This window comes from Hibiscus syriacus, unplaced genomic scaffold (genome assembly GCF_006381635.1).
Source record: "Hibiscus syriacus cultivar Baekdansim isolate YM2019G1 unplaced genomic scaffold, ASM638163v2 tig00110890_pilon, whole genome shotgun sequence".
NCBI lineage: Eukaryota > Viridiplantae > Streptophyta > Magnoliopsida > Malvales > Malvaceae > Hibiscus > Hibiscus syriacus.
Window position 1 is genome coordinate 11,022,572 of NW_024062900.1, and position 14,548 is coordinate 11,037,119.

General features: G+C 35.2%; 2 protein-coding genes across 2 annotated transcripts; one reads left to right on the top strand and one right to left on the bottom strand.

The window, feature by feature from the left end:
* Positions 1-2,083: 2,083 nt before the first annotated feature.
* On the top strand, positions 2,084-2,932 carry LOC120144718 (transcription factor MYB82-like). Its single transcript, XM_039158717.1, has 2 exons — positions 2,084-2,094; positions 2,407-2,932. Exons 1-2 carry the CDS (start codon positions 2,084-2,086, stop codon positions 2,930-2,932), a joined length of 537 nt encoding a protein of 178 aa, XP_039014648.1.
* A 421-nt stretch (positions 2,933-3,353) lies between these two features.
* Positions 3,354-13,124, bottom strand: LOC120144537 (WD repeat-containing protein 11-like). Its single transcript, XM_039158580.1, is given in 21 exon segments — positions 3,354-3,897; positions 3,970-4,023; positions 4,270-4,343; positions 4,501-4,593; positions 4,712-4,856; positions 5,384-5,505; positions 5,635-5,918; positions 5,999-6,203; positions 6,663-6,768; positions 7,240-7,400; positions 7,606-7,788; positions 7,889-7,964; positions 8,320-8,428; positions 8,521-8,689; positions 9,259-9,325; positions 9,614-9,750; positions 9,868-10,049; positions 10,148-10,205; positions 10,208-10,237; positions 10,341-10,806; positions 12,100-13,124. Coding segments are annotated over 21 exon segments (4,035 nt in total). The 5' UTR covers positions 13,110-13,124; the 3' UTR covers positions 3,354-3,593.
* Between the last annotated feature and the right edge of the window lie 1,424 nt (positions 13,125-14,548).

A 14,548-nucleotide genomic window follows, 5' to 3' on the forward strand; every position in this document is an offset into this window, starting at 1 on the left:
TAGACATTTAAATATTAAATTTTAGAATTTTTCTATATACTTTTTAAAAATAATATAATTTAAAAATAAAAAAACTATAAACCGGGTCCCCGTGATCCAATAATATGAATACATGAGTTTTAAGAGTACTCGACTTACGGATACCCGGATATAATAAATCGATACATGAGCCAATTTTGTGGTACCCAAAAATTATAAATATCTTGTATTTTGAGTATTCGAAAATACATGTAGCTTATTCCAATATATGTGCGCATATAACACTGGTATAAATACGAGCAAAATAGATTACCAAGATGAAATATTCAATCGTTTTATAGAATATCGTAGAAACTCTAGAGGCATCAAAAAATTTCTTTTGACTGAAATACTTCAATGTACAGTGGTATTAATCATTGAATGCGTATTATATGTATAAGAAATAAAAGACGATAGACTTTTATAATTCATATAAATCACCACTATATGGATATCCTATCAATTATTTTAACAATTAAAAGGCTACATCAAATTAAAAAGGTAGAATATATATCAAGAATCCTTCAATATACATAATATGTTGATGATAAAATTTAATTACTTGTATTTATTTTGAGACTGAACTTTTATTATGGACATATGTTTTCTTTAGTCTTGTTCTTGATTAACCTATCTTCTTCTAAGTAGAAAACTTTCAGTATTAAAAGTATGACTCACTAAAGATTTCAATATGCATGCACAACCTTTTTACTTAGATCTCACACATTACAGGATAGAGGTTTCAGCGGGACGAGAACAATTTCTAATAAACGTCAATAATAGAGACATTAGAATCAAAACAAGAGAATAAATTCAACCTCAAGCGTTAAACAAAATAAGCGTGGGATCTTGCTAGTGATGTAGTTCTTTCAATGTTTAACAAAATAATAAAATAAAATTCTAAGGATTTAAGCTTACCTCAAATTAGACAGAGACAATCCTTGATTTCAATAACATGAACAACAAGGAGAAGAGATATAAGAAAAAAGAGAGAGAATTGTATTATTATCTCAATATGAGTTGTGTCTAATACTTTCTCTAACCTCTCTTTTTGTAGCCATAAGTAGTAGATGTAATATAGAACTCTAATACTAATAGATATTAGAGATCTAATCAAAATTCTATCTTATACATAAATATAAATATCCACATAAATAAATATTCATAACAAAATATATATATCAAGTTATTTGCGCATAAAATTATTAAAAATATATAAATTATAAATAATAGAAAATTATATTTTCTATGGAATTTCATGTAAATACTTAATTTTAATATTGAGAATTTAACTTGCTAAAAAGAAAATATATCTCAATGATGATTTGGTAAAACATATATTTTTCTTATCTTTTAATCTTTCAACCAAACACTGTAATTTTAAATTCATTCCAAACAAGATAATGCAATATTCCAGTAATGTATTAAGTAATGCAACATTCTGGTAACATTATAATCATATTCCCAATTATAATCTTATATTTCGTGAATCAAACCCCTAAGAAAATCTACAATCAGTCTTTTTTATACCTACATGAAATTCAATTATTATTTTAAAATCATTAATAAATATGATAGGTAAATTATATGTATACTTCATGAAGTAAACAATGATATATAATCTAATGTTACTAATAATATAAAAAAAATTAAATACCATTATCATTACATTAAATATTAACTAATATATCTAATTGAATAATCTAATCTTAATCAATTTTGATAGGGTGAATCTATTTTAAGAGATTATTGACGACCTCTATATTTGGAGTAAATATTGGAAATATTCAAGTAAAAGGCTAATGGTATTACTAACCAGAACGATTTGATAAAATGTTTGAATATAATCAAGTAACCAGATGTCGATATGTTTGAATATAATCAAGTGGAAATATGTGGTAAATGCTGGAAGTAATTAATTAGACAGTGATAAAATATTAAATTTGTAGTTAGCAATGATTATATATAAACCATTAATTACACGATCCTATTTTGTGAAAACAGGTATATATTTTGTGGTATATAAACAGTAATTATAAGAACAGAGATCGTATTGTGCCAAAGTATGGTGCAAATGTAGTAGTAAAGGGACTAAAATCATAATTTAACATTTATTAATTGATGGTTTTAACTGCAGTTTTTTATCATTTTACATGATTACACCACGTATACATTGGTTAATAATAAAGAATAAAGAAACCAACAAAGTTGAATAAATTAGATTAATGGGATGAAATATTATATTCGAATTTTAATATTTGCTAATAAAGTATCAAGACTGGGCCTGAATTTGGTTGATAAATTGGAAATGAGGGATTAATTAAAAATAAATAACATTTGTTGCGATTATTTTAACAATGGATGGTTAATTTGATTAATAAATTGCAGATGGTCTCTAATTGCGGGGAGTCTTCCTGGTCGGACTGACAACGAGGTGAAGAACTATTGGAATACACATTTGAACAAGAAAATTTGCAGTGTTTTAGGCAAAAGAAAATCCATTCATCACAACAACAACAACAATCGTTCGATTGATGAGAATCAAGAGGGCAATAATTCTGAGCCGCCGATCATCTCGAGTCCAAAAACGACGACGGATTTTGACGAAGGATCAATGGATTTGGATGATGAGAAGATGATGATGATGAAGGAAGAAGATATGATCCATGGCTTTACGGATAACGCGTGGATGGAGGGAGCAGTTGAGTGCTTCAACTATGACGATTACTCCCAGGTGGAAGCTCCGATGATGATGATGATGATGATGAACCTCAATTCTTCAGATTTGGTGTTCGATGAGGAGCCCTTCACGCCTTGCCTCGATTCTTTTCGATGCATTCTGAGGTCCGAACCCAATCCTTCTTGCTTTGGAGCGCATGAAGAAGGGCAAGTGGGGATTATAATTTTAACTTAACCACTACTGACTTTGGTCCAATATGATTAAGTTAAAAGTTGTAATTCTTTTCTTTTCCGGACTTCTGTTTGTTTTAAAAAGTAATCTTTTAAGAGTTAGTTTTATGAAATTTTTAGCTTAATGTATTCATTTTGTTTAAATATATGTACATGACCATGTCTCCTACTACCATCTATCCTCTCTGTTACTTCTTTGGCCTTTTTCTTTTTGAAAACAAGAATTGAGTACTTTTATTCACCCCTACTTACACGTTGCCATTTTGTTACTGTATAGGCATTCAAAATTAGATGATTCCTGTTCTATTTTCTTTAACGTCATAGGTTACATTTAGGGCCCGAATCTAAATCTCAATATCCGCAAATTTAACGGTTTACATGAAGAACAGGGCTCAAAGAAGGCCTTGTAACGGCACCTACTAAACACCAAAAGTTTTGTGGGATTAAAGTTAATAGGATGCAAAAATCGGTGCATCAAGCTACTATATATTTGACATTATAATTAACGAGTTGTACGAACAGCCAGCTTAGCTGTCTAAATCGGCAACAATCTCCGGTCGAAGACATAATGTTGGTTGTGTAGGCTGAGATGAGTCTCGCCTCGTCTCTGCATTACTTCATTGCAAGTCAAAGAATGCGATCGAGTGACTTTACCGGTAGCACGATCATTCCAAAAAAGGTTGAGAGTCCATGCAGAGGTGCACCAATTTCCTTTGATATTGCCCAAAATATTCACAGACTGCAATTACATCCTCATTCTCTGGGTTTAAACCAGGCAATTCAACCTGTGTATCCTTCACTGATGATGAACCTGACTCGTCATCTGAACCTATCACATTAGCTATAATTTCTGCATGAATTTCACGGCAAGCCATTATGAACATGGAAGCCGTGTCCGGTTGCTTTGCTTTTCGAAGCGCTGCTAATGCGTCCTGCATTGCCCCCGCCGCTACAAATAATATAAGAGCCCTGCATCCAGCCATTGTAAGATTAAGAAAATTGATCATTCCACAATAAGTACAATACAAAATTTACTTGTACCTCCAAATGTTGTGTTCTGCAGAAAGGACATGCTCAGCCCACCTTTGTAAAACCCTGCAAAAAGAATAATAGGAAATGAAGGTATCGTAACAATTGACCGAAAGCAAAGCCTCTGTTGAAGCATCTTAAAGGATAAAAATAATGATTGATTTTGGATCAAGTTATCATTGAAACTGTAAAAATGGTAGATGATCATGTTAGAAGGAATAAAAGGTGCATCGTTAAATCGTCAAATGAGCAAGTTCAGCTTATGAATGGAACTAAAATTAAGGCTAATGCAAGGGGGGGGAAAACAGAAACCTTGCATAATCAGATCCCCTTAAATGTGCTGCTGCTAAAGTAGCAGCATCAGTCCAGCATCCAGCATCTTGTAGCTGCATAAGGGTTAAAATAACCATCAGTCGAGATACCTTTAGGAATGTGAATACGAAAGAATCCCAGCGACTCTATTACATCCTTAGAACAAGAAAAAGAAAGGCATTGAGTTCGGTTTTGACGATTGTCTTATTGTTTCAACAAACAGAACCTAACCTGTGAACAAGCTTCTTGATACCTTCCAACTGCACATAGAAGATGAATGCCGGACAGTGACCTGTCGGTTCTCACCATGTTAGCAGCTACAACCTAGATTATTGTTATACATCAGTGAAAAAGCAGTCAAAAATTACGACAGTGAGAGAATTATAAAACCTAGAAATTTGCATGTTTTAATCTAAAAAATGAGTTCAGAGACAACCCTCACCTTAACTGCAAGTTCAAGAAGAGACCTCGACACTGCAGATGAAAGAGCAACGGCACGTAGAGCATTTGGATAGAAGTAAGGGCTCTCTGGTGAAGTGGAAAGCAATAAACTGACAGCATTTTCCAAATTCCCTACTGAGACAAGACTGTCATGAAAAAATAGGCATTACAATTACCAGTATGGCAGCCAAAGAACAGCATAAGACTTGACCTGGTGAATGTTACTCTGTAAATGGATTAAGTTCATGATTCAACTGCCCCCTAACGTTGGGTCCCTATCCAAATGCATCCCCACAAAAAAGGTGTGACAGCCACAAGCATTTGGACTTGTAAACAAAAAGATCAATACAGATGAGAAAGTTTACCGCAGTACAAGCTGAGTGAACTTGAACCCTTATACACACAGATTTGAACAAACTGGAGACCTAATAATTTACAGTTATACAGTCCACCAACTGTTGTAATATGCAGCTCCTTGATGCCCATCATATTACAACAGTTTTTTCTTTGCTTCTTTCTTCTAGAAGCAAAAAGAAGTAGAAAAGGTAACAAGCTTCTAAATAGACATTAAATAAATTCTAAACATCTTGCATCTTCCACAAAGATATTGCAGCAACTTCACTGTTCAACAGTTAACATAGGCAATAAAATAACAGAAAGATAGTGAGCTCACTCATGTATACGGTTCTGAATTGCCTCTTCTCCCTCCAGTTTCTCATGCCAAGGGATACGCTCATTAGCACTTTGCCACAAGTCTTCTTGCTCAAAAGCCATTAACCTAAGCTGATAGTGACTCTGCTACCAGAGAACATGTAATGGCAACAAAAGTTTATAAATAACAAGATACAAGAGATATGCAAGCCATGGTACTCACCAATTAAACTATTTGAGCATAGAAAAGTTAGGAAACCACTAAAGACTTACCAATGCATCCCCCCACCCAGTTTCTGGTGTTGATTTCCCCTTTGATGTTATTCTACCAAGTAGAGATGTGTCATCAAGCTCTGAATTTTGTAAAATAGGTGACTTCTCCAGAGACCTTTTTACTAATTTATTCATCAAGTGATTCATAGCACGAGGCAACTGCAACCAGAAAAGTGCTTCTGAGACTTCGCCAAACGTAGCAGCTGCAAAGGCAAACCTTGCAGCACAACCCTTATTGACGATGGTAGCATACAATCTAGCCCTTTCCTCATCAAATAAGCAGCCTTGAGCAATGAACCAAAGGAAAAGGATAAGAATAATTGATCAAATGTTCATTGAAAGAATTAGGTATACTGAAACCTGCCTTCCTTCCTATAAGGTTCTAATGCTTTCAGGAGTAACTCTGGTACTACAGAATCGCCGATAGGTGGTAATTCAATCATGTAGCTGCGAAGATCCCCTGAGAATGACCTACTTCTTGTAACGGCTTGGAGCCTCTGATCTACACTTGTACCTAAAGTATTAAACCAAGAGGGTTTTACACCCAATTGTAAGATCATTCGTAGTGCCTGAAAAAAAATGTCATGAAAATAGATCATTCCCTGAATTCTCATTTAACCTTCGAAACAATGCACAGATAACATGAAGCTTTAATTTATAATGGCTTAATCTTCCCGTTCATATATATATATATTTGCAATAAAGGTAATGCGGTTGCTAGTTAGCCATTAGGGCTAGTAGTTAGCATTTTAATGATTTAGTATCCAAATCATATCGAATGGAGTTTGTTAGAAAACTGAGAACTAAGATATTGCTCAAATCATCCATGAATATAGACTGGTGAAGCATTTTAACCAATATTCAAAAGGAAACTGGTGGTTTAGTGATGGACATGTCTCTGCTAAATAAAAAATAATGCAACATCTGTTATAAAAACCCTTTGGTACTTAGCACCATGCAAATGTGAAAAAAGAAGTTAGTAATATCAATTACTAAGACAAAAATGAATAGGGCAGAATAATTCTTACCAATGCATGAGGTGTAGGAAGCAATATGGGACAACATAAAGGCATCGGCCGGAATCTCTCTTTTATACTTCGTTGGTGAAACCCAGGGATCCTTCTTTTATCATTTCTGTAGGAATACGAGTAACGTTACTAAACTACAAAATCAGAAAACTTCACATAAATAATATCTTAACCAGCATAGCATCATTCATTTGTTCTCAAAGCTAACCCACTGATTGTTTCATCACTTACCTAATCTGAGTACACTAATTTACAATAACAAACAATGTTCATTTAACTCTTCATTTTTCTTTAATAAAAAAAAACAAAACAAAACCTCTTCATTTTTCTTTAAGCACTTGTGTCAGACACATTCGGGCATTTTGTGGAAATATGACCCTCTTAGACACATTTAATTTAAGTATCCAACACTATTTCCTCAAAAAAGAAAAGAAAAGCATCCAGCAGACAAAAAAAAAGTATCCAACACTAACCCAAGGTCGACTTCGGTTACTAATATATAAGTCGTCTTTGCACCCTGTAATTTAGATCTAACTACAATGAAGTTTAAGAACTGTAAACAAATTCTGGTACATACATGATAACCTCATAAAGACGGAAGCTACTATCAGCTCCTGCAATACACAAAACCAGTGGATCATTCTTGTCATTCCACAAAGGCAACCAATCCAATTCCAGTACAAGGGTTCCAGGACATTGAGGTTGTAAAAGAGAATTGGCCAATGGTTCCGGTGAATCCTGCAACTCCCAAACATTAACCACTAAGCTCAAATGTAAAAATACCCTTTGAAAGGTCCTCTCTGCTCAAAAAGCATCGTTAAAGCTAAAAGGTATAACTTCGGTAATCTTACATGATATGTATTTACTACTATGTATTGCAAGATAATTGAAGAAGACATGGTTGGAAGAGAAGAAGCATTGACAAATGAAATTTCACACTTACAAGTTCAAATACAGAAAATGTATTGTCATAAAATAGTACAGCAACACGCCCTCGACTACAGTCCCCAGCAACAACAGGTGAGAACTTGATTCTTCGGATTCCTTCCCTATGAGTGTTGAATGAGGAAGATTGGCCAGTAGTTACATCCCACCACCTGATATAACCAGCCCTGTCCCCCATAACCTGAGAAATTATTGGTGTCGGTGGCTACAGAGAAATCTTCAAAGAAACAAGAAAATATGAACTTCCAATTGGATGAAATAATTTAGAATACAATGCGTACAACATGAGGCAAGCGGTAGGCCATGGCAGTAATCAATCCATCAGATGGAACAAATGAGGAAGTAGGCCATTTTGGTCTGGAGACATGCAAAGGATCCTTCTTAGTGCAAGATTAAAAGGAAGAGCTTATGCAGTGCACAAACAAATTTGTCCAAGTTCCAATACAACCATTTATTTTGGTCCAACTACAAATATTTTATCATTAAGCTGACATAAACGAATGTGCAGTGCATAAAACACATTAAAACTGAATGCTAAATCTACAAGCTAGCTACTGGGACTCAACTTCATGGAGTATAGATGTAAAACAAACTTCATTATGACTAGCTAACTTATAAACTGAATAGAGTAACGACTTACGTCCTAATAATATAACATATGGATATGGATGCAGCTTAATTCCATAACCCTAAGCATGAAGGCAAATTATACCTAAAGTCTCGGATCCTCCTGCCTTGAACCTCAAAGACTCCAAGTGCACCATTAACCAATGCAAAAGCAAAACTCTCAGAATTGTCTTCATGTGAGCCATCTGAGCTCTCTGTCTCGGCATTAAAGAAGTTGAAATTATTATGTAATCACTTTGCCAGACAGAGGTCCAAATAATAAATGAGGGCAAGTAAAAAATCCTACTGGTATCTGATGAAGATGCCGTTGCAGATGAGGCTGCCTCTTCTGGAGCCGCAGCTGTATTAGCTTGAGAGGAAAATAGTGACTGTTTAGAGGGACCATTTTGAACTAGTCGGCGAACTGTTGGAAGAGTCCATTCCAATACCGTGAATGGAAGAGCTAATGATCTAAGCTACATGGAAGCATAGAGCATAATGATTATCTAAATTAGAAGTTTAAACATGTAAACTTAGAAGAAATTTGGTCCATAGGTCATGTTAATTTGTGCATGTTCAAAAATATCAGAATAAACACAAAATCAATGGAAAAAAGCAACGAATTACCTACTAATAAATTATGAAGGTACAAAATAATTCAACATAAAATTCAAGGGGGTAAAAATCTTTAGGGTATGTGGGAACTCATAAAAGAAGAAACACAAGTAAAACCATAAGGTGATTCTCTCTCAATGTAAGAATCCTTCATCTTCACTCTTGCTACTTCAGTACAGGCAATTTGGGAAGCCTAATGAAATACTAAATGGGAAAAATAGTAGAAGGCCAGTAAACCTCAAATGACAACACGTTTAACCCTTTACCACAAAATAGTATCAAAAAGCCAGCAATCTAGTAAAAAAACTTTTTACAGAAGGATATTTAGTGAAACAAAACTCACTGGCTAGAATCCACAAAACAAAAAGGTTAAATTATCAGAAATGTCACAAGCCGTATTGAGAAAGCCATAGGTATCAATCAAACTTACCATGATAGGATTTTTTGTCATTGCCCAAACCTCAACAGGTGCATCTCGAAATATAATCAGAAGATACCTAAAGAGGTTAAGGAATGAGAAGATATTACCATATATATTCGTGAAGTCAAAGAGAAAGCATGTTATACAGAAAAGGGGGCAGAATTTGAAAAACATCAGCACCACTAGTCATTCATATGAGTCTAAAGTGAAAACATATAAAACACTATAAATGTCGCATTATTGACAATCTAGAAGGAATTCTTAAACCACTCCCCCCAAGCAAAAGAGGGACTCCATTAATCCTTATCGTCAAAGTTCAATGTTATGAGGTAATTGCTAAATATAGGAGTAATCAAGAGAAAACCTTCCAGAAGATGATGCCCTCAAAGCTCTTACAGCTGCACGTTCTGGCTTTTGCAAGGCCCGAAAAGTTCTGTTAAGCCCACTTCTAAGACAAGTCACAACTAGTCTGTTATTGTAGCCTCCAATTTTATCATTCACCTGAATCATAAGAGTATTAAAGCAATGATGTTGAAGAGACATAAAGGTCTGCCTGGGGAGGAGGAACTACCTCTTATGCACAGAACAAACAGCACTCTTGGGAACTTTATACGTTACCTCTGTATAAGAAAAAGAAACCAGCCTTGAATTCCCAAGCCATTTTAGACCCCTCACTTTACTACTATGAACCGAAAAACCCGCGGCAACAGCGTTGGCGGAGACATCGATGACATCAATTGTCCCACTTTGAGTTCCCAAAGCAACTAGTGGAACAGCTACTGCAGGACTATTTCCACCACCTTTGCATAATATTATATTTTAATCAATTTGTAAAAGCTTATACGGTCAATTGTTTGACAAGTTTAACAAAAATCGAAGTGCAGGAGGTGGAACTAACGAGCCAAGATAGCGGTTAAGGAAGGGGATGGCACTGCCAGCATGGTCACAGTCGAAGAGAAAGAAGCTGAAGCTGTCCATTTAAGCTGATCTGCAAAAGTTATTTAGAATGCAAGTATGCACGAATAAGCAAAAGAACTTGTAAAGAGGCAAAAATAAAAACCTAGTGGAAAATGGAAAGTTTATTTGCAAACCTTAAATGTAACATCCGGGTGGTCAACTATATAGCCTGGCAGTTGACTTCTGCTACCATTTAATTTGTGCTGCTGCGTGGTACCTTCTACAGTGGATTCATCAATAGAAGAAACAATGGTGTTTGTACTAGATGACTCTGCGTTTACATCGGCATTTTTCGTAACATCATTCTGTGTGTCTCCAACCCCTTCACCAGTTAAGATCCAGCTCCATAGTTTGCCATCGTCAGAAATGGATATCAAATGTGTCTTGGAAACAAGAAGATTATCATCGCAAAAATCGAAAGGGTTATCAAAATCCACATCCGATGTAGCATTCAATGAACCGGAATAAAGCTTGCCGATATTTTGTAGTGTTGCGTCCGCTTGGCTGATAAGGACCGAAAGAAGAAATGGTGAAGGGACATATGAGCCAAATGATGGCATCAAGTCTTCCACTGTGCGCAGTATATGTACCTGTTCTCCTCTGTGAAATATGGGCAGAAATTTTTGTGATTTTAAAATCATTAATAAAACCTCAGTAAAGCAAAAATATTTATGGATTGATGATATAATGTGACATTAAAAACTTTAAAAAACAATTGAAGCTCCAACATGCAATGATAGTATCATATGGAAAAAGAAATCAAGTTCAAAACCAACTCTCAATTGCAAAAATAAGGGTGTCAACAACCTTTTACTCTTTCATCAAGTTCATCCAATGAAATAGATTTAAAATAACATTCATTCATTTCTGTGCAGGAATCTCTCATTTACCAGCATAAATAAATCAGAAAGATATTTCAAAGTTTTACGTCGCACAGTCCCTCTCGTCAAACTAAAACCTTCGTTGCCACATTTCCTAATTTATTTAAATTTGTCTAATTCCTTTACCAACCCAACGTACAGGCTGAGGCTACAGCCCATTGTAAATTTACTGACCCAATCTTTGTTCCTCTTATTCTTTTAGGCCTGGAGCACTCTTTTCTACTTTTATCTAATTAGAATTCTCTATGATAATAAAATTTGGTATTTAATCCCTTTATTCTAATTCGACATAATTTGATCCACAAACTTTTTAAAATATTACTAGCAAGTCCAAATTAGTAACACTGTTACTTGCTTGCTTACTGCTATTAAAGTAATAACGTGGATGTTTTTCACTTTTTTTACAATAAAAATATCATAGATACTTTTCTTACAATAAAACTTAATCAATTTCATCAGTTTCATCACTTTAGATGGATATTGTATCTGGGCTAGGAAATAGAAGTGAAAGGTTAAATTATGTTAAAATAAAGGCACAGTGTCAAAAAATATCCCTAGCATATTAATAAATAGTCACTTTGATCATTATTAACATTTCATTTTAGGCAAAAAAAGCTCATAATGTTTGAATAAATAGTCATTATAGCCTCTATTGTTTTTAGTATTTTAGCCCACAACATTTTATATTAGGACAAAATACCCATGTTTTGGAACATTAATTGTTTGTTGAATAATAATTTTCATCTACAAAGGGGTCCTTATGCGTAAAAATTAAACACTGAGGGACTGAATGTTTCAAAAGATAATAATCAAAGTGACTATTTAATAAAAATATTTGGAGATTTTTTGTCATTATGCCTAAATTAAAAACAGAGGAATGGCATATGAAATTCTAGCATAGTATAGGGAGTGAGTCTAGAATTAAACGTAAATCGATAGTAGCCACGTCAAGTTTAAATTTGAGGGAGGTAGCAGATAATGCAGGAATAATATGGAAACGTGAAGTGCTTACTCTTTCCTCCGCCAGATACTGAGCTTGCCATCAAGATGGGCACAATAAAGCAACTCCTGATTGGGGTCGGGCAACACATCAAGGAACTTGGAGCAGCCGCGCGGCAATGCAGCCGAGAACAGCGTCGTTTCATATTTCAAATCGAAAACCACCAATTCCCTCGGGAATGTCACGTAAATCACGTGTTTCCAGTGAGGCGAAAACGCCAAACGCACTGCATATAGCGGGAAAGCAGCAGAAGCGGGAGCGAAAGTGGAATTTCCAGCCGCAGCAGCATCTCTTTCTAGCTTCAGTAACTCTTTACAGTCAGTTCGAATCAAAAGCTCCTTGAGGGAAATATCTTCTTCTGTTTCCCCCAACACTTTGATTGAAAGAAGGAATCCTTTGAGCCCGAGGATACACAAATGGCGGGAATCGAAAGGATCACGGCGGATACACGACAGATGTTCCGGCGAAGCATCGTACTTGAAGCTGAACCGGTAAGTAGAAGTGTTGAAGAAAGAGACATGAGAAGGGCCCGATAGAGCAGCGAGGAGAAAAGAATCGGGTCGCGCCTGAACCCAACAGAGGTCCTGGACACCCCATTTAGACGAATGATCGGGAGGATCGATGGAAAGGACGATGGAACGCAGGCGAAAATCGACGAGAGAGATACGGCCGTAGCGGTCTGCGGCGGCGATGATGAGGTGGGAAGAGGAAGGCTCGGTGGAGAGGAGGTCGCGGCGGGGAGGGAGTGGAGTCCAACGAACGGAAGTGACGAAAGTAGAGACAGGAGCGGAGGAATTGGGAGGAGGAGAAGAGGAAGGTGGGGAGGGGACATAAGGGAGAGGGACGGTGGTGACGAGCTGGAGGGAACGGGAATCGACAACAGAGACGGAGGAGCCGGAGGCGAAGGCGAGGAGGCCGGAAGGGCTGAGATCGGCGGAGCCGAAGTTATTGCGGCTGGGCGGGCCCGGGAGCATGCAGTTCCAGGGCTCGTTGGACAAAGGATGAAGGATGGAGGTGGACATGTTTTTGGGAAACTAAAATTTTGAAAATCTAATTTTGTAATGGTTTGTTTGTTAATTGTTATGAATTTCATTGAGACAAAAGGAAGATCCGTTAAGCTTGCCTGAAAATACTCCTCTTAGAAACAAGTTGCTTTCTTTTCCCAAATCATTCCTATATATTTGGCTCAACTGCTTTCACTATTTTTTTCTTCCTTTAATAATATTTGTATTAAATCTCATACACATATTTCTTCATAATTCAGGAGGAGCACTCATGTGTTGCTACAATATGGTTATGCACAAGTTATTTAAATTCGATTCAGTTATATTTTAATTAAATAGATTCGACTTAAATTCAAATTCTTTCTTTTTTATAGATAATTTGAGATATAAGATCTTCCATACCTAGAATCAGTTTCCAGTTATGTTTAAGTATTAAACTTTTGCTACTGTTTTATTTACCAGATTTTAGTAATGGTTTGTAAATCTATTGTTTTATTTTCCTTGATTTATTTGCATGTTTATGGTTTCTTACGATTTTGCATACGACTTTCATTACTGTTTAAATTTAAGCTTTTAAAATTATTTTCACGTCTTTCTGACGATAATTGTGACAGTCGACATTCGAGACCTAATATCGGATGTTACAGTTATCATAGTCAATTTTTTTAACACTCGGATTATAAGACTCATAAGAACCACATTTGTGTTTAAAATATATTCCTACATGTATTGATTTCATCATCTACCAAGAAAAGAAAACTCTTTTGAGAAATTTTCTCATGATATTCTTAAAAAGTTTTTGACAAAGCTAGACCTTGATGTGAATCCTACTTAATTTATTTTTTGGGAACCACTACCTCTTTACATAATTAAATATTGAATCATTTCTTCAAAGAAGCATGATCCGATACACTGCATAAAATTGTTCATTTATACACTTTCTAGAACCATTAGATGAGAGAAATTAAAGAATGAGATTAGTAGTTAAATGAAAAGATATTCACTGGAGGAAAAAAACAACGGGTTAATCTCAACTTTTGATTTCCCTCAATCCAATGAAACTGAAAAGGCGTAAAACTAAAAAAAATTTACACAATATAAGTAAATATTTATAATTATGTCTGTCATTAAAATATAAATACAACTCACGATATCTACAATTTACTTTCTTGACATTTTAATACGGGTAACATATTTCATCACTTAATATCCTTGTGTACATATGTACTCAAAATTACGAATTTTAATCAACATATAATTGAAAAATGGGAAAGGCGAACACGTCATAATTTCACTAGGTTATTACTGTTGAGGTTGAGAATCAGTTGAGCAAGGCTCCAATGCCCAAATGTGGTTGAAGACCTCTGAGAGAAAATCTTAAAAGTGATTGTTTTTAGCAAAAATTTGAATAAGAAAGTCATTTCTAATATACATAATGTGATTAAACAATGTATTGT